The sequence below is a fragment of the Vanessa tameamea genome, chromosome Z (assembly GCF_037043105.1).
Source record: "Vanessa tameamea isolate UH-Manoa-2023 chromosome Z, ilVanTame1 primary haplotype, whole genome shotgun sequence".
NCBI lineage: Eukaryota > Metazoa > Arthropoda > Insecta > Lepidoptera > Nymphalidae > Vanessa > Vanessa tameamea.
The window spans coordinates 6,580,068-6,599,261 of NC_087341.1; the positions used below are offsets into that span (position 1 = coordinate 6,580,068).

Below are 19,194 nucleotides of genomic sequence, written 5' to 3' on the forward strand. Positions count from 1 at the left end.
AAAAAACTAAAGAACGAATTAATCTACTTACTGTATGAAAGTAGATAAAAATAAGAATTAACCTGTGGCGGTGGAATGGTGTCGTTTTAGCGTGGAGTCATCGCGCGGTCGAGTTCGTCTCGTGAGCGTGCCCGTGTCACCCGTGTCTGTATCGCCTTCGTTCTCCACCATCTCCTTTAGCTGTCGGGTCATCCACGTCAGCGGTATATTTGGCTTCATTGAGGGCTTTCGTTTTATTGTACCTGAATGGTAAATATGATTTTGGTGATTATTTTCTTGGTGAAAAAACCGTCATTATATTGCAGTTTCTTTTAATTCAACGAGACCTACGGTAAATTTTTTTAACCTGTGTTGTTCTAGCAGAGTTGTATTTAGCATTTTCAAATTAAAAGTTATACTTTCTATCCCAATATTATTTTGTATATCCACGGATGTCCTGCCCGTGCCGTTGTTGAGACACCGGATTAAATTATTAATAATAATTTTATTTACGATGAGCATGTATTTTTTTTGAATTGTTCAGCTGCAAATTTTAGCCCTATAAAAAGATGCCTAATTATTTAATCGTTTTAAAAATTGAATATTTAACAAATTAATCCAATGCTAAAAATTTTTTTTGGTTGAAATTCAATTTCTCTATTATATATCGAGTGAGTTTTTTTTCTATTTTGTTATTTATATAATCCTAATTAGATTTAGTTACTATGTTGTCGTCATTAACCTAGATTGATATTTAATTTATATTTGTTTTTGATAAACTAACCCATAGGAAACTCGCAGTCAAACGCGCTCTCGGAAGCAGTGCCGCCATCTGACAGACATCCGCTGGAACTTGATGATGAAGCGCGGGAATGTCTACGGACGTAACAAACATATTCAAGTTATATTCCTTTTTGGAACGAATAATTATTCCAAGAATTACATACATACAGATAAAGATAAAAAACAATAATAAATTAATCGAACGCAATACCTCTGTATTATCATAAATATACTATAAACTATGTACATAGTTAATATAAAATCAGTTTAAACACATTCATCTAAGTGAAATAGGTAATAGTAATTAATTAATTATTAAATATATAAATGTAATGTAATATATTAATAATTATTGATAACAATCGCATTTGCGTCATATAAGCAGGCGTAATGTTTTTTAGATTTATTTCTAAATTGTATTATTATTAAATTATATAATATTCGCTGCAAGCTCACACATACATAATTCCACGTGGATTGCATTTTTTATAGTCATGACAACTTGTTAAAAATTTAAACGAAAAAAATTATAGCGGGTGTAAATTCAAAATTAATATTCTCTTTTGTTAGCATCATTTAAAAGACATTATAATGTTAGACCACAAGAGTTTGTTATTCAGAGATTTTTTGTTTATATTTTTTACAATTTGTAATAAAATTAACCATATACGGCAACACCCACCTGCCACTACTGATGTCGGAGTTGGCAGCACTGATATTGCTAGAGGCAGACTGCGCGGGGTTGTTGACCCCCATTGGCATCGTGCCATTTGTCTTTGTAGGGATCGATGTTATCTGCAACAAACATTATTTATTTGGTAACATACTATTCGATAGAATGTGCGTAGAATTTGTATTTAAGGTTGTTTAGTTTTGTTAAATTTAATTATACTGTATAGAGAACTTTGTACAAGAGAAACGCTGTATTTTGGATGTGCCCCTTTTTATCCTGTTATTAAGTGTAAGCGGGCAGACACAGTAGGAAAAAGCATTAAAATCATATTAAAACAATACAACTTTTATAAATGTCAAGTAATTGTTATTAATATACATATTTTTTGTAAACATATAACAGCTGCGAGTTTAGGCAATACATGCAGAAAACAGAATTTCTAAGTTTTTTTAATATTCTATTTATTAAATATACCAACTTATGCAGAATGCTAACAAATTCTCTGAGTAGAAGATATTGATGATCAATTTACAGTTCTCTATTTAAATATTTTTTATACATTTCTGAATTATATTTTTTTTAGTAAGTAAAAAATATATTTAAATGAAAAACTGTTTTAGAATACTTTTGCGAACACATATAATAAAAATGCTGATTGCATTATCTAATAATGTAATTATTACTATGTCTTGTTCGAAATTATTACGAAATTTATACTACGAGATAAATATTATTTATATTTTAAAGTAAAGGTGAAACAAGGTAATGACCTCGGTGCAATACGTATTGTGCTACTTTTAAAAGGTTACGTTATCAGTATTGAATACTTACAGAACATGAACGCGCATGCGCCAAGTGATCTAAATCTTCTTGAGTGAGTTCCTCGACGAGGGAGCGGTGATTCTCTAGGAGTTGTCTGCCATGCTGTGTAGTATGTTTAATGTTAGTTATTTTATTAGTATAGTTATTTTTTATATAATAATAAAAAAATATTAAAACAAAAATAGTTTGGCTCCATATATTTGAAGATAAAAATGTATTTATGGAACAAAAGAACACACCTTAGCTATTCGCATAGCAGTGATCCATCTCTCCAGAGTTTTCTGATCATCGGCGCAAAGGAACTTGATGAATTTGACGCTTTTCGGCTGTTGCAGCCGCGGATGCTTTATAGCGAAACAGAAGTCGGTGGGAGATTTGTATTTTTTCTTCCAGTTCAATCCTAAATACACTTCGTTAGTGTCGAATGTTGCCAAACACACCAATTCCTTCAAAGTCTTCACTTTATCTTTCGGTAAATAGTACAGTCCTAATTGACAAAGGCAAATAGAGCATAATTGTAGTAATATAGTATATAAAATAATATTTACTTTCGCTTGGCTAAGGCGCATCGGTATTAAAGTGTGGCCACACAATTCGCGTAGCTTTCATAAAAAAATTGTGCCGTATAAGAAATTTTAATGTAGGCACAATATTTAAAGAATAAAAAATATTCTATTGTAATTATCACATAGACCGTATAAGTACTAACCAGATGGTCGTAGTACGAAGTAAAACTTCTTCCATCCCTTTTTGGCATCACTTTTTAAATAGAGAGGGCCTTCCATGGGTGGTACAGGATGCCCTGATACGGATGGGATGTTCGAAGAAGCTCCGCTTTGGCCGAAAAATTCTTCTATAATCACTTGACGCGTATGTTCATCTTGTTCACTGGACCAGCCTGTTATAAGGAAATCCATCATAAGCTTTACTTATCACCACAATTGGACGTTTTAGATAGTAACGTCAACATAAACATGGATAGTGCAGACACGTTAAATAAATGTATCTACATTCTACTATCTATTTTCTTGAGAAAATACTGTAAGAGCTAATTTTAATCAACTTTCAATCTTCTACATTAAAAAATAGGTACCTTTGTCATCTTCAGTAAAAAGAAACTTCTCTGGTGTTTGGAAAAGTGATATCTTGTCAGGTCTCTCAGCAAATAGTATTTTGTTTTTGGACTCCCTCGTCCATAGCATCAGATTGTCGACTAACATTTCGTGATCTTCATACACCCGTTCTAATAAAATAATATTATAATATCAGGTTTTAGTCATACGAATATTGAATTCGAAAGTCATGATATTAAAATGAAGTTCTGGTTTTTCAGGAATTAGCAAAAAACAACATATTATAATAGTTTATAATTTTAGACTACATATTTTGCTTGTATGTGGCAAAGTATTCTATTATATGGCTTATCATATCACCGTAGGTTACGAAAACTTTGTGTACAAACTTTTGATTTTAAAAATGTCCGCCGAAAAGTTGGGAACATCATCTACGTTCTTTGGCTAAGTTAGTGTGACTATTTTTATGTTTAAACACATGTAATATAATAATAAAATAAACAATAGTCGTGATTCAATTTGTTTGCTGTGGTTAATCAATTCTTATATTCGCTCTTTTTGTAAATAAAATGTATTTTTTATAAATATATTAAAAACTGTATTCTAATAACTTGCTGGTGAGTTTATACTATTAAAAATAAATATGATATTTACAATAATTAATAATCAACAAAAGCAAAAATATAATTATTATTTAAAATTTACCCATATGCAGATCAGGTAGGTGCTCCACTATCGCCCACTTCGGCTCCATAGTGACATGATTTTTGTCAGCCAGCAAACGCGCCACATAGCCGCATGTCATTTTCTCATCAATTAGTAAACTTTTTGATGAGCCATCCATTGAAAAAGCCTTAATGAAGAGTTTTCTAATATTAGCTTCTCTCATGCGTTCCAAAGCGAGCTTGATTTTATCCGCTTTCTGTTGAAAAACCGCATCCTGTGAACGTATTTATGCATTCTAAGCAAACTAAACAGAAAAAGCAAAACTAAAAATAACTAATCCTACCACAAACTTTTTATTATATACTAGGTTTATAGTATTTATGGTAGTGATATGTTTACAGAAAAAAGATATTTAGAAAAATATATTTTGGATTTTTTTTATAAATGGATTTCTAAAAGTTGAAGATAGCGCGTTATGTAATATATTTGCTGTCTAAAGGAAACTAAACAAAAAAAAAGAGACCAAAAACTGTAGTAAAATTCTTATTAAAAATAATAATAAGGCAATGTAAAAAAAAATTATGTAATATTTAAAAAAAATACCTTCTGATTTGGTAGTAGACTTAATTTAATAGGTTTACATTTAGAACTTGCACTACTAGATGCTGATGATTCACTGGATAGCATAGATACCTGAAAATATAAGCAGTTATAGTGTTTACTCAGTTAAATATTGCATTGTTAGTGTAGTTAACTTATAAGGCACCTCATTGCAAGCTCTCAAGATCCAACTCCCGCTCAGGACACAAAAAAGTTTTTAGATTTTTCTCAGTAGTTGGCATCTCATCAGACATCAGTCGTTTGTGTAAATTATTTATGTTCCTATCGAATTTGACTTCCCATTGGATAATGAGAGTGCCCTTGAGTTTGTGGACACATTTATGCACATGTCCTGTGTTGTGTGTGCATTAAAATGTTTTGAAAAAAGGGCTATCTTTTTTCACTATTAATTTCAAGTTATTTGTTAAAGAAATAATTTTGTCAAATAAAAACAAATTATTGTCTTTATTTACTTTTACATTAAGGAACAAGCATACATTGGACTTACAGTGTCACTAAAAGCAGAATCATTGTCAGGGGAGTCAGTGCGGGTGATAGTAGATGCCCCATCGCTAACATCTTTATTCTCTTGCCTTTGTGAACTCTCACCTCCACTTCTTTCTTTTGCTTGTGAAGAGTAATCTAAAAACAGAAAGTTTTAGATTTATTAATTAACTATTAATTTGTAATTTAAATAATGATTTTATTTTTAATAAGCTGGTACTTTTTTGATACATAAAACTTAACAAGTAAAATTATATTAATATTCTTCATTTGTAACTGACTTGAAAAAGGGTATTCCCAATTCGATTAAATATATAATAGACTGCTTACCTGATGATACTCTGGATATTTCTTCGTCATATTCTGAATCAAGTGCGCAAAGCTCTCCAAGTATAGCGTCCAAATCAGCATCTTGAGTTTCTTCCAAGTTAGCCATCGAAAACCTGTACGTGTCAATACGAGGCGCAACAATCTCCAGCGGTCGTAATGCTATTGGTGTTTCACTGGAGGCATTTAAACCCTGAAAATAAAACCAAGAATATGAAAAATATTTTTTCGTTATATCCAGTCTTAACCTACTATATACATATATCTATACCTGTCTACCGTAATAAGCTGTATAGTACTGTACCCTAGTATAGTAAATAATAAATTTAACTAGATACAGTAGACATAGTTGGTGGACATACATCCAATCTGTCTTCAGTTTTCAGCTTTGGAACCACCTTGGGTTCAAACAATGCGGGCTGATGGATCAAACGCAAGAGATTATCATGATTGACGCTAGTCTTTTCGGGCATTAGAGCTGAGAGCGCCTATATTGAATACCAAATTAATGGCCACAAAAGAACGGTTGTGAAGCGATTTATAAACCTATGTACAGACTGTGTTAATAAACGAAATTAGAGGCATTGGAGAAGAAGATGATTACGCAAATGATTATCAAACAAACGAAATACGCTTCGATCAACTTTTGGTATTGGTTACCATTCATTGCAGATAAAAATGAAATTGCTGAGCAACCGTCGAGCGTGACTGCCTAGATTAACCTCTAATGACTATTTAAATTAATCTAGATATTTTGTGATTTTATTTATCGATCCATTAGTCCGTAAACTAAACGGTCAATCTGACTTAAATTTTACCAATGTTACGGTTTAAGCTAATGCCGGTTACATATAATATATATAATTAACATATAATATAGTAGTTAATGGACACATAGAAGTTGCAACAAAAAGTAATTTGGACATAATAAGGCTCAATAAATTTGTTATAGGTACCGACCTACATAATATATCATAATTTATTTATTTTTAAAGTTTATATCTAAATGATGGCATAATTAATATATACTTCACATATTAAAAAGATAAAACTACTCTTTCATAAAAAATCTGAAGCCAGGTGCATAGTACAGTGAAATGCAAATATCAGTGTCCCAATAACGTGGTTTTTTCTTGCGACATTCGGCCCTGTAGCGCGTTTTAAGAGAAACGTCGTCTCTAGCATTATTCATCACATCAATATCGTTATTTATATTATGTGAGTTTAATACTACCAATTCTCGTAATAATGGCTAAGAACAAAATTCTAATATGTCAATTAATATAAATAAATACTAAACTTAATCTTCAAGTTTAATTATTAGTAAATTAGTTTTAATTTATGAATTTATAATCGTAACTATGTTCAAATTATATTTATTACTTTTTTATATTAAATCCACAATCAGAAACATTTTTCTTATAAGGAGGTTTATTCCAGTAGTGATATAATAACTAAATTATAATCAAATAAATAAAATGTAAACAAACAGTTCCATAATTCATTTCGTTTATCATAAGTATGTACCTACTCGTATCTAAGCTCACAGATGCCAAGCGCTACGGAAGTGCTTTACATCGCATGCGCATCTAAGTTTAGTATCCATGTGACTAACAATGTAAATACATTCGGGATTTCGTGCCACTTCTATCGTATAAACAACTATCAAGTCTTAAACTAAACAGCAGACACCCTTATCTGGGCCCCCAGAAATAAATTCTTAGACATGTATGTAGCTGTAATTATTAATATGAATGCGTGTACAGTCCCCAAGTCTTCATAATATGATGAATTAATTACCCACGAACATAAAAATCAACATCCCAAAACATGGGTCGGGAATGCATTGTCTTTGGAACAATGAACCTCGGTAGCTTTGTTTAATTATGTATAAAGTATATCTTCTTAATAATAAGGCACGTTTTAAAAGTAATATATTGTTCGTTATTAAAATTTTCTGTTATTATCATAATATGTAATTTAAGTTTTAACTTTTTCTGCTGACTTAATTTGTTTGTAAATAATACACTTGTTATATTTTTTTTATACCGACTGGAGTTGTATTTTCCAAAAACATTTATAATAATTATATTAGCTTTTGCTACAATTATTGAGTTTAATTGGTTTCTAGTTTAAAAGACGAAGTTGATTACATACCGCCGTAGTCATATCCAAACTTTGTTCAATAGATTTATTCTCTACGGGAGAACTAGTGAGGCTTTTAGACTTTGTGGCCAGACGAAAACTTCTGTTAAGTGTGGAGAGGAAGCCTCCACGATGCCACTTAGTCTGTTCACTTAGTTGCACGTCCATCATTCCTCGCCCGCTCACATCTCACCGTAATGACTCACCGACCACAACTCACACTAGAAAAATATAAGCAAAGGCCGGCGGCTTCGCGTGTTCTTTATGCACAACCGTTATCCACTCATATTGTCATTGGATAACCATAATCCACGGAAGGAAGTACATCTGCAAGTTAGCGACTGGAGCTTGGCGACGTAATCTCAAGTTTGTTAACACGCGATTTATTTGATTCCAGCGCCCCAATCGAGTCGGAGTCTGCGCGCTTGACTTTCGAGTAAATCGTACAAACGATAGATGGTGACCTCGCCCATTCACAATCTAATTGATAAAAATATTTGAAATACTTTCATTTTCACAAAAAGTTTAAATATAACAGAACAAAGGGGGACGCGATGTCGTTACGAAACACATGCAGCGAACGCAATCTCGAACTCAACTGGAGTAAAGTTGCATTACAAAACGAGCGCCAAGCGGCAGGGACGGGTTAGCAGAGGGGGGAGGTGCGGCAAGTATGAAGCGACTAGCGAGGGAAGTTGGCGACTCGCTGCCGGCGCGGCGGAGGTAACGGGTGAGCGGGTGTCGAGTGCGTTCTGGTGCACGTGTGCGCCACGGCCAGCTACGTTTTGTTTGATAAGGATGACGAGGCGGTGTGCGTGTGGCGTGGCCCGCCCCATGCCTGGCCGCGGGATCTCTCGCCCCCGCATTTGGCGCACCCAAATGACACTTAAACAATTTAGGGTGGAAAACGGGCAAGAGACGCAATGCGTTGTTTAGCCCAAAGAATTGGATAATCGAAAGTTATGGAGACTTTAATTTATAAGTTAAAAATTAATAATTTTGAAATCATTTAAAATTCACAAATAGATTTTGCTTTATTAAAAATAAAAAATAAATCGTAAAATAATTACTACGTTTCGATGATAAGTATAGTATAAATATTTTAGAAGTAGATCTTAGTTTTCTTCATATCTTTTACTAAAATATTCATACAAGTATAATGTTTAAGTTAATAATAACGTCAGAGCTTTTTAGGGCGGTATGAAATAACTATGATAAAAATAGAAAATGATAATGTCATATTGACATTGCCATTTTAGAATGTGAATGCCATTTGAATACTATGTGAATGCTGTAACTAATTTTAATATTATGATTTAAATCTTAAATAGTCTATAGAACGGCGAATATAACCTAATGTAAATTTGTTTACGGATTTTTATTAATAGTAATACGAGTTTTTATCTTCATAAATTTAGAAATTCTACACTAATTTTATTCCATGACTGATATATTAGGTATATTTTATACCTATAAAAGTTAAATTAATAAATAATTTAAGTATGTAGAATCTTATTTTTAACTTACTGGTACTTATTCAAGAATCTACATAGGTGTTTACAATTCTGTAAATGAAAATGTGAAGCAAGCAAAACTTTATACCCCTGTTTACGAAAATTATTGGGCCACAGGAGAATTAAAATCTGGCACAGTTAAAATCAATATGGAAAAGGAGTGCACAAAATGAGCGAACACTAGTTTAAACGAACGAATTTTGTTGAACACTATAAAGTGAATACAGACAGACTAGCCGAAAATATTTATTGTAGTGAAGTGTAATGGTAATCGCAAGACTATTTTATTGAATGTGATGTGAATGCATACTTTTTCCCCGATATTCTTGAAATGAATCAGTTACATATAAAAGTCTTGACGGCACTTATGCTATTGTAATAAATGATCAGATGCATTAGTGTTCTACTTTCGTAAATCAAATAGAAGATCGGATAGTAAGTAGTTCCTAGTAGTTTAGTTCAGAATCTTGTTAAAAAAAAATCTGTAACTTGTATTTCAGGGAAGATTAGACAATGCAAATAAATTATGTATTATTTTAAATTGAAAAAATATTATTCGTATTTGTAGCTGTAGTATTTCGCATTTCTGTTCAAGATTGGTTCCGGTATTATATTACTATAGAGGCTTCAAGTAAAAAATGAATGACAGGTGGCTTTTGCGTACACCTGCCGAACAATCCGGTATCGGACAGATGGCACCGACCTATGCGTCTGTTGGCCTTAATGTCTACAATTCTGTCCACTGTTCAAATACTCATAATAAGTTGAAATTTATATTTCAAATATGCCATTGAATAAGTAGGATATACGTAATAGGAACCCTATTACTTTCATCCTATTTATTCAATGAATCATTTCTGTTTTATGAATATTTTCTATATACAATATTTTCTAAAGACAATATTATTAAAAAAATATTATAATTATAAAACATACATCATATTTATATAAATTTCTTATATGGTTGATATGGTAATACAGGATTGTTAGGGTTTACACAACTTTTCAGCTGACTGATGTACGCGTGTACAGCATTAGTTGCAAAATATTTTTAAATATACAAAATACTTATAAGTATCGAGAAAATATGGGAAAATTTATAAAATAAACTTTTAAGTACTTATAAAAAGATTGTTGATCAAAATGCTAATTTTATTAGGTACCTCTAAATGATTTGAAATAATCACGATTTTAAATAAACGAACGCGTTTGATTAATTTGAAATTTATGTAAGTGGTATGATACAAATATTTGTGGAAATTTGCGAAGTGAGTTAATTTATTAACGAATCAAACATTGAAACTGATAAATAAACATGTCTGTTTATTTTAATATAAGCTACAAAATGTCAACATTCTGAAACGTTGATTACATTTCTGAATATGATCAAAAATTTATTGTAACTTATATCGCGTGTGGTTAAAAGTTTAACTATAAATATTGAAATCGAAGTAAGCATTTAGATATGCAGTCAGATTTCAACTGAAGAAGCTTTAGACCTTAGAGTAAAATACTTTCGATCCTTATGAAAAAAATAACAATTTATATGTTTTCGGTATTACTTTTATATTTCACAAGTATAGTCGATTAATTTATTAAAAAAAAAAAAGCGTATAAGGTAATTATTTCTTTTCAGAAATAACATTTGCATTTCAATAATGTACCGTTGTTGAGAGTAATCACAACATTTCAATGGAAACTGTTAAGTTATTGTTTACAAGCATATTAAATTCACGATTGTCACGTAATTGTCTAAATTTAAAGCGGTCCATCCGCTGCGAAGCGCAGCTGTTTATCTAATAATATTATATACTTAAACTCTCCGAAGTTTTACGTATATTGGTTTAGTAGTTTTATCAGGTAGGCATAACAAAACAAAACACTATATCTATGAGTATATTTTATTATTAGTGAAGTAAATTATCTTCAAGAAATATTTGAGAAGTTGACAAAGAGTATATTGAATGTAAACTCACGAGTTCTAATGTTGAATACATTATTTCATATTCATAGATCATAAATGAAGCTATTTTACCCTGCTATAAAGTCCTAAGTATATATTATAAAATATATTATAAAAGTATATAATATAAAATATAACAGCGAACCTTAAAATCTAATGAATATATTTCCGATAGCAGGTAGTGCTGGTACTCGTTACCCGGTAGCGAGACAGATGTGCCGCCAGGTGCATAGAGCCAAGATTCATAAATATTCTTCAAGCATCTGGCTTTATCATATGCGAGTTGCAACCTTAAAAATAAGCTGGCTTTTATTTCTCAATGCCTTATTGAAAGTATTAATTTAATTCTATAGTTAAACTGACAGTCCACCTGCCTATTTGGGCTCGTAGTTGTTTTTCTGAATTTGTGACAGAATTAGTTGCCTGATTTAACAAAATGTGTTTCTTGTTACATTTAATGCACCGAAGAAATTTAACTTTAAAAGATTGTGTTAAAACAAAATAAGGTCTTAAGATAGGTTTTAAGATAACCCATTATGATAAATTATTTTGGAAGTATGTCGCTGATCACCTAAACGACTGTACCAATTCTGATGAACATTTTTGTTTTTTTGAATGGGTTACTTATGCTGACCATAACTGTATACTAGCGGCCGCTCGTGGACTTGTTTGTTTCTTTTGCTTTTCATGGATTAACATTTATTGACAGTAAATAGACTGAAGATGGTATCCTCCCGATCGATTTCGGCCATGGCGGATAAACTAAATTAATTTAATCAGCTATATGTGATATATTACAGCGCAATAGCTCAAGTGCACTCTAATAATCCGATGGGACGTAAATCCGACACGGCCTGCTCTTAGAACGTGTCAATGTAGATACATACATGTACTTATTCTATAATTAGAATAATTGCATGTACATCGACTACCTGACCCTGTCTAAATAGAATCATTAATAATTTGAAAGTTTTTGTATTGAAAAACCAATTAATACCATAAACTATGGATTAAATATTACATATTTTTTGTATCGAATGCATGCTATTACTATTCAGAATTCGAATGAAAGAAAACACCACACATAGTGCATTTAAAATGACACAATGATATTTTACGAGTATATGTACGTCTTGATGCAGTCTCAATGGTCGTATCTGTCGTTAAATGAGATTTGTATCTGCAGCAGATGTTTCGTAAAACCGGCGCGTCGCGATACAAGGCAATCGTTTTCACATTTTTTTAGTTACACGCCTTAATGCACAAGGCACGTGTTATTTTGAAAGTTCCTACATGGGGAACAAACATTAATAAAGATAAAATGCGGCTATAGTTTCAAGTTTTGATTGTTTTATTTTAGCAATCTATAAATATCCCAATGCTGGGTTAAAGGTTCCTCTCCTTTTGAAGCTTCCACCATGCTGCTCCATTCGGCACACACCTTTTTCACAGGGATTTTTCTTTCGCCACAGAACACGAGATCAATTATTAAACATAAACGACGCATAGCAAAAACAGAGATCTGGGCATATGCGAACATATGCCAACCTTTGGGCCATCTCGGCTATGGCTTTCAGTATAATTTAGATTTTTAAATTATTATTTTTATGGTGTGTGATACCAAGTCAATGCTTACTTACACACACAATTACTTAATTTTATTTGATATATTAAATAGATCCGCACGATTTGGTTCAACATTTAAAAATCTGAAACTTCCAAACGTCACTTTGACATGATACCTTATTATGGACTAAGTTTGATGTCGGATATGGTGTTAATCTTGGTTTAATTGAATCTGGGGAATATTAAATCAATCAAGTATCGTAAGTATCAATTTTAAAGACTGAATTAATCAAACTAAAACCGGTCAGAAATGATCATTTTAATTTATTAGATTATGTCAAGTGTCAATTGTAAGTTTTGGCCCCCCCTCGGTAGAAATGATTGATATATGAGACAGAGCTTTTCGATTAGGACTTGAGTTAAATTTACGATGTAATTACGTAATATTGTATGAAATTACATGTTCATTTTAAATTGAAATTACTTTTGACGTCGATTATGCCATCGATGTAGAAAATATAAAATTATATTTATAATATTTATCGTAATTTAATTTATTTTATTATCTGATAATTATATACTTGTTCTATTATAAAATTTCTGTTTACTGTTTAATCCATGGGTATATAATAAATGTTAAAATTTGTTTTGATATTACTATCATTAAGGATCTGTTCTTTAGTTTGCTAATAGTAGGTATATATTTTTTGTTTCAAGGTAAGTTTTTCGATATTACTTTGAAGTCTATTTTTTCCGTTTGAGCCAAGCCTCTGTGATCGCCTACCATGTAAAAATGAGGTCAATTTAATGTAACACGCATTACGGTCATTGTAAACGTGGCACGACTTAACCTAATTAATTCAAATTTGCAATAGCTTTAAAATATTAATCTACGTGCTATTTTTCGTTAGTTTTTTTTTGTAAACTTTTTGCACAATATAAAAAAATAATTATTTTTAATTTTTGTATTTCTTACTTCAAAGAAGGACGAGTTTATCAATTTCACAAATTGTTTTCACAATTTGTTTATCTTCGTCGGTTATTAATGGATTTTGTATTTTTTTAAGCTTTTCCCCCTTACTATGGAGTCTTCCGTATTTTTTGTCGTTTTGATACTTTAAAACGTTACTGTTATTTGGTAGCGTAAAATGCTGATTTCTATTTTATACATAAATTATGTAATGATAAGAGCAAAATAAAATATATCATGTATCATCATATATAATCTTATCAGATTATATTTTATAAAATGTAAAAACTATACTAATGTATGTGATTTTGTCCAATATATATTTATTTATATTTATTATACTAACTAGGCATATAGTTAAATAAAATTAATAAGAAATTTCCGAGCGATATATTTCATGTATTTTTATTTTTTTATTATTTGGAGGCAAACTATATAAGGGCAATATTTGTTTGTTAAATATTTACAATACTAAATATTTTTTGTTCAATGTCAGTAACAGTGCCAGGCAAGGAAGACAAGCCGTTAGAATTATATGATGGCTCCATAAGTTTTTTTTTACAGCAATGGTTTATGCTTACTTTTAGGTGGAATTGTTTTAGCATAATAATTCGGATTACGTGATGATTCATAGCTTCTTTAGTTTTTAAACAATAATAAAATATTTGCTTTTACTACTTACTTTTACTACGTTACTTACTACGTACTTTTTAGGCTTATTATTTTATTGTAATTTGTAAGGCTTAGTTGTTTTGTTTTTATTTTCGTTTTTGAATTATATTTATTTCTGTAACGCTGTAATTGTTTAGAATCCTGTTATGAGGTAAAGTCAATATTATTTTGGCAACAATAGTTGAAGTTGATTACATAATTTACATGCATTGCATGGATTTTGAAGAGTTCATTCTGTAACCTAGGTAGATTAAGATGAATCTTGAGTAGGCTCTAAATAAAATAAAGCAATTTGTATTCTGAATAAAAGATCAAATTTAAAATTTGTTATAAACGAAAGGCGTTCATTAAACAATAATAATCTTGCGTGTCAGTTTAAACACAATCACTGCTATGACTTAATAAAAATCTGAATGATATATGTAAATATCATACGGATAAATTATATTTTTGGTTAGATGCGCATACTAATTTAATATGTATGAACCTATTATAATAATAAAACAAATGACATGAAATATAGATTAAAATAATAAGACATGATATAAATGCTCTTCACTTGTTTTTTATGAATTAAGTATTTCAGAACATAATATTTTTAATGCTTAAGATCTTTTTTCGAACTATCGAAGAAACCAGATAATGGTAGTATGTTTTATAAAATCGTTTTATTTAATTTCATCTTATTCAACATGACGTGTGTGCTCTAGCAGAAGTACCATTTGGTCAAAAGATGTTTTTTTGTTGCTAATGTGTGGAGGAGGCAGCTGGCATCATATTTACAATAGGAAAAAAATATAAGTATAAAAACTTCATCTAGTCATGCGTCCAATAAGTAAACATACTTTACTTTTGAATTCTTATGCATTTTCGATTAGGTATACGAACACGTTATTAAGTAATTCATTCTTCTTTACAAACTTCTAATAAATATATTAAATTTCAACCTCTTTTATGCTTTAGAAATATAGTTAAACAACGGTACTTAAGTCACATAAAGTTTTTTATTCTTCTTTCGAATGACAAATTGTTGATGTCAAAAAGAGACAAAACGGGGTATTAATCTGAGGACCAAATTTTGTAAGAGGAAACTCGAAACTCACCGCTAAATATATTTTTTACAAAATTTATATGACACACTTTTAAAAATGGTGTAACACCGTAATTTGGTTTTCTACACGAGATTCACGAGTGAGATGCGAAGTGAATTCTCAAGAATCGCACTGCCGCTTTACATAGCAAAACAGCTCTTATTAATAGGGCCGTTAGTGGATATCGAATATTTAAAATAAATTCACATTTGAATTTTAATGACTTATTTAAATTGGTAATAAATATCGGCACCAAATTGATAGTTGATTGTAAATATAACGTTATTATTAATATATTTGTGAAATGAAAATTAAATCATGAATTCCTATTCAGTTTTAGCAGAAATTAAGCCGGCATTACCGCTGTAATTACTAAGTTACCCGTTGGTAACTTAGTAATTACAGCGGTAATTAATCTGAAAATCCGTTTCGACAACCGAAAGGCGATTAGTAAAATTGAACTTATCGATCTTGCACTCTTATTTACTGTTACATTTGTTTATTCATTTAAAAAAAAATATATATAAAAATATTTTATCAGGTTTGTTGTATTTTGAATATGTTATATATTTTTTTTTCAAATGAGTTTTGCATAATTTAGCTTTATTTTAAGGCCTATAAGTTTGTTGAAATATAAGCATTGAAATTTTTTTTTTATATATAAAACTGGCACTTATTGACTAAAATGGTAGGTATGTACTTCACGTGTTTGTGAAAAAAACAGATCAGTCACGAACACAATGTTAAAGCAAACTAATAGTTTATATAATTTATTTTTTATATTTAATTTGGGTAGAATAAATATATAATAATTATATTTCAAACTGATTTGCACAATAAATCATCTAATTTAATCCGTTATAGCTGGTACGGACATCTAGTGTAATAATAATATCACAGAGTAACTAATCAATACTTACATTAATAAAGTGAAAGTAACTATGTCTATTGCTCTTTTAAAGCGAAACACTGAATCAAATTTGATAAAATTTGTTATGAAGCAAGCTTGACCTCCAAGGACGGACATAAGCTATTGTTTATATATAACACCCGACGAAAACGTATAAAATACAACTCCTAAAAAGCGAGCGAAGCCGCGGACGACAACTAGTAAGATCATTCCATGAGTCCGAGTCAGTCAAAATTAGCTATAATATGCAGTTCTAATCTTATGGCTAATATTATGTATACTTGTTTTGTGTTAGTTTTATATATGTACAATACACATTCCTCCCATTTTTTTTTATAATAAATATTTTTTTCTTTCCTCTGTTGATAATACACACAGATAATGTACAATTATAAGGAGTCTGTGTTTTAACAAGTTTTATAATTATTACGTTGAAATATCTTTGTGGAATTTAATTTAACAATTTATTATTATTACAAAAATAATCATTTCAAATTTTATTTATTGATCAATTATACCATAAACTTCTTAATAAGGTATGCATAAATGGTAACAATAATCCTTGAAAATATTATACGTTTTATTTTATTTTTGTATAAGTAAATATACTATTTCCATGTTAACATTACCGAGACGAAATTAATTTGGAGGTCAAACTAAATTATTCACTTATTATAATGTGTCAATTCTTGTTTAATGTAAATTTTCGCTGTAATTGCAATTGCTAGCAATTACGGGTTAATAATTAAAAGACAGGTAGGCAGTCTTTAGACTGAAACGAGTATTTATTAATCAACAATTGAGGTACCGTTAAAACACCAGTTAAATATTACTTACTAGTTAAAAACTCGGCTTCGCTCGGGTAAAATAAATAAAACTAAATAAAATACGCTTTACCTTTTACTTTTCATATAACATATAACTTTTTCATAAATCTTGATTTATTGTGATTATTGGTTAAGTTTCTATCGAGTATATAATGTACCCCAGCACGAAATTATTATTTGGAACATACCTACTTTCTGAACGTACCCGTAAACGTCAAACGTCATATGTATATAGTCCCTATCGAAAGGATATTTAATTATACTATATAGATATACCTTATACAAAAGATATATATATATATATATCTAGTATAATTAAATATCCATTCGATAGAGACTTCATTCGAATCCGAAAAAAGGTTCAAAGTAAAAATAAAATGGTGAATAAGCTTTTTTTAATTTATAGAACGCAGATAATTTTAATAATAATTATTATTAAAAAATTAACATGAGTATATAATTATAAAATCTAATAAAGTATGTACTTATTCCGTTTTAGTTATTCTCCTCAATAGCCAAATAATTTTTGGTTTAAAACGTTTTAAAATGCAATTCTATTTTCTATTTAAGTTTATTTATTCTTTTATTTTTTAATTTCATCAATATTATAACCTACACTATTCAAATACCTAATTAAGTAAGTTGGTCTATCTGTACAAATATCACATAGGAGGTATTTATTTTTTCTAAGTACGATTTAAATTTGTCAAGTATTTAAAATTATATAATGCCGCACTTATCCGGTACAATCTAAATGGGATTTTATAAGATGTCTGCAAATCATGCTCAGAGGCATATGCGCACACGCACCTGCCGCGTTGCCGCCCGCCGGCTGCATCCACACGTGCACGAACATCAATCTTTGTGGACGCTCTTCTTATATTTGTATAATTAATTAACCTTTTATTTTTTTATATTTGTTACAATAATACGACTATTTTTATTTAGATTATAATTTAAGAATGTTTAATTTTTTTAATGATTACCTTACAGTAATATGTAGAGTCGAATTAATATACATAAATACAAACCGCAGTTAGTACTGTGAGTTCTCCGAGCCATTCGTTAAGCAGCGCCTCGGGATCGTCGGCAGCGGCGCCCGCGCCCGTATCTTCAACCAGCGCCATCTTTAAAAACAAAATAAAGCTTTTATAATAACATTTCTTGAAAAAACTGTGTAGTATAGGTTACTGTGTAGTAACTAGTCCATTGCTATTGAAATAACCTCTTGCAGTAGTACCTTTTATTACAAGTACCTATGTTTTATTGTAAAAAGTGTCTTCAAAATAATGAGGACAATTTAAAATTATGTTACAACATTCTGTCAACATCTGGTTTAATAAATAGCACGTGTTGATCTATGGGCATTGAGTAAAATAAGTGCTACTTTTGCTTGATACTTTACACTACCGTTATAATGGCTGCTAGTTTGGGCTTGGCTCAGTAAAGCAAATAAAAGACCTATTATGCATAACCACCACGTGCCAAATAAGTACATCTGGCGTTTGTGTCAACAATACGCTAGAGCAGCGAATTGTAACTTTTATTCATTAAAATAACTTCAATACGCTAACAATCTTTTAATTTGACCGTTTTGAATACTGAAATCAATTTTACTTCAATTTATTTTTGGTACCTATATAGGTATTAATTTTCGTAATAATTGTGTATACATAACATAGGAAGGAAAGAGACCTTAATCTATCAAAGATAATAACAGCTTAGATAACTCATAAAAATCTTCTTTTGCCAAAGGACTTAATTATTAATAAGGATTATAGAATAATGAATCATAACAACAATAATTTTAAATTATTATTAAGTACCTAACAACTAGCGCCACCTACTACAGTTTTATAGAACTATTGTTTTTTTACAGAGTTATTTGATTAATTTTAGGATAAGCTTACAGCTAATAAATAAAGCTAAGTTTTGAGTTTTATATTTGTAAGTATATCAACTAGTGGGTGTATATTGTATATGTAGAATGGAGAAAAAAAACGTCCTAAATAGATTCCGTAGAAGATGATTCGTTCGTTCCGTTTTCGGACTCCTTTCATTTTACTAAATTTACAATATCTAAGCGGAACTGAAGTTTTAATATCTTTT

At 30.3% G+C, this 19,194-nt stretch overlaps 1 protein-coding gene across 5 annotated transcripts in view; it reads right to left on the reverse strand.

The window, feature by feature from the left end:
- Positions 1-19,194, reverse strand: part of Pico (pico) — a 107,454-nt gene that overhangs the window by 6,188 nt on the left and 82,072 nt on the right. For 3 of the 5 annotated variants that reach the window (XM_026641753.2, XM_026641755.2, XM_026641745.2), the window contains 12 exons: positions 18,117-18,212; positions 5,431-5,620; positions 5,105-5,238; positions 4,600-4,689; positions 4,036-4,270; positions 3,351-3,500; positions 2,967-3,155; positions 2,497-2,744; positions 2,267-2,359; positions 1,445-1,557; positions 764-855; positions 63-242 (listed from right to left, as the gene is read on the reverse strand). In XM_026641753.2, the coding sequence (XP_026497538.2) occupies positions 63-242; positions 764-855; positions 1,445-1,557; positions 2,267-2,359; positions 2,497-2,744; positions 2,967-3,155; positions 3,351-3,500; positions 4,036-4,270; positions 4,600-4,689; positions 5,105-5,238; positions 5,431-5,620; positions 18,117-18,212 (1,810 nt within the window). Of the gene's footprint in view, positions 1-62; positions 243-763; positions 856-1,444; positions 1,558-2,266; positions 2,360-2,496; positions 2,745-2,966; positions 3,156-3,350; positions 3,501-4,035; positions 4,271-4,599; positions 4,690-5,104; positions 5,239-5,430; positions 5,621-7,584; positions 8,184-18,116; positions 18,213-19,194 lie in introns of those variants that run through there. The other 2 variants (XM_026641738.2, XM_026641732.2) reach the window with 2 other exon arrangements.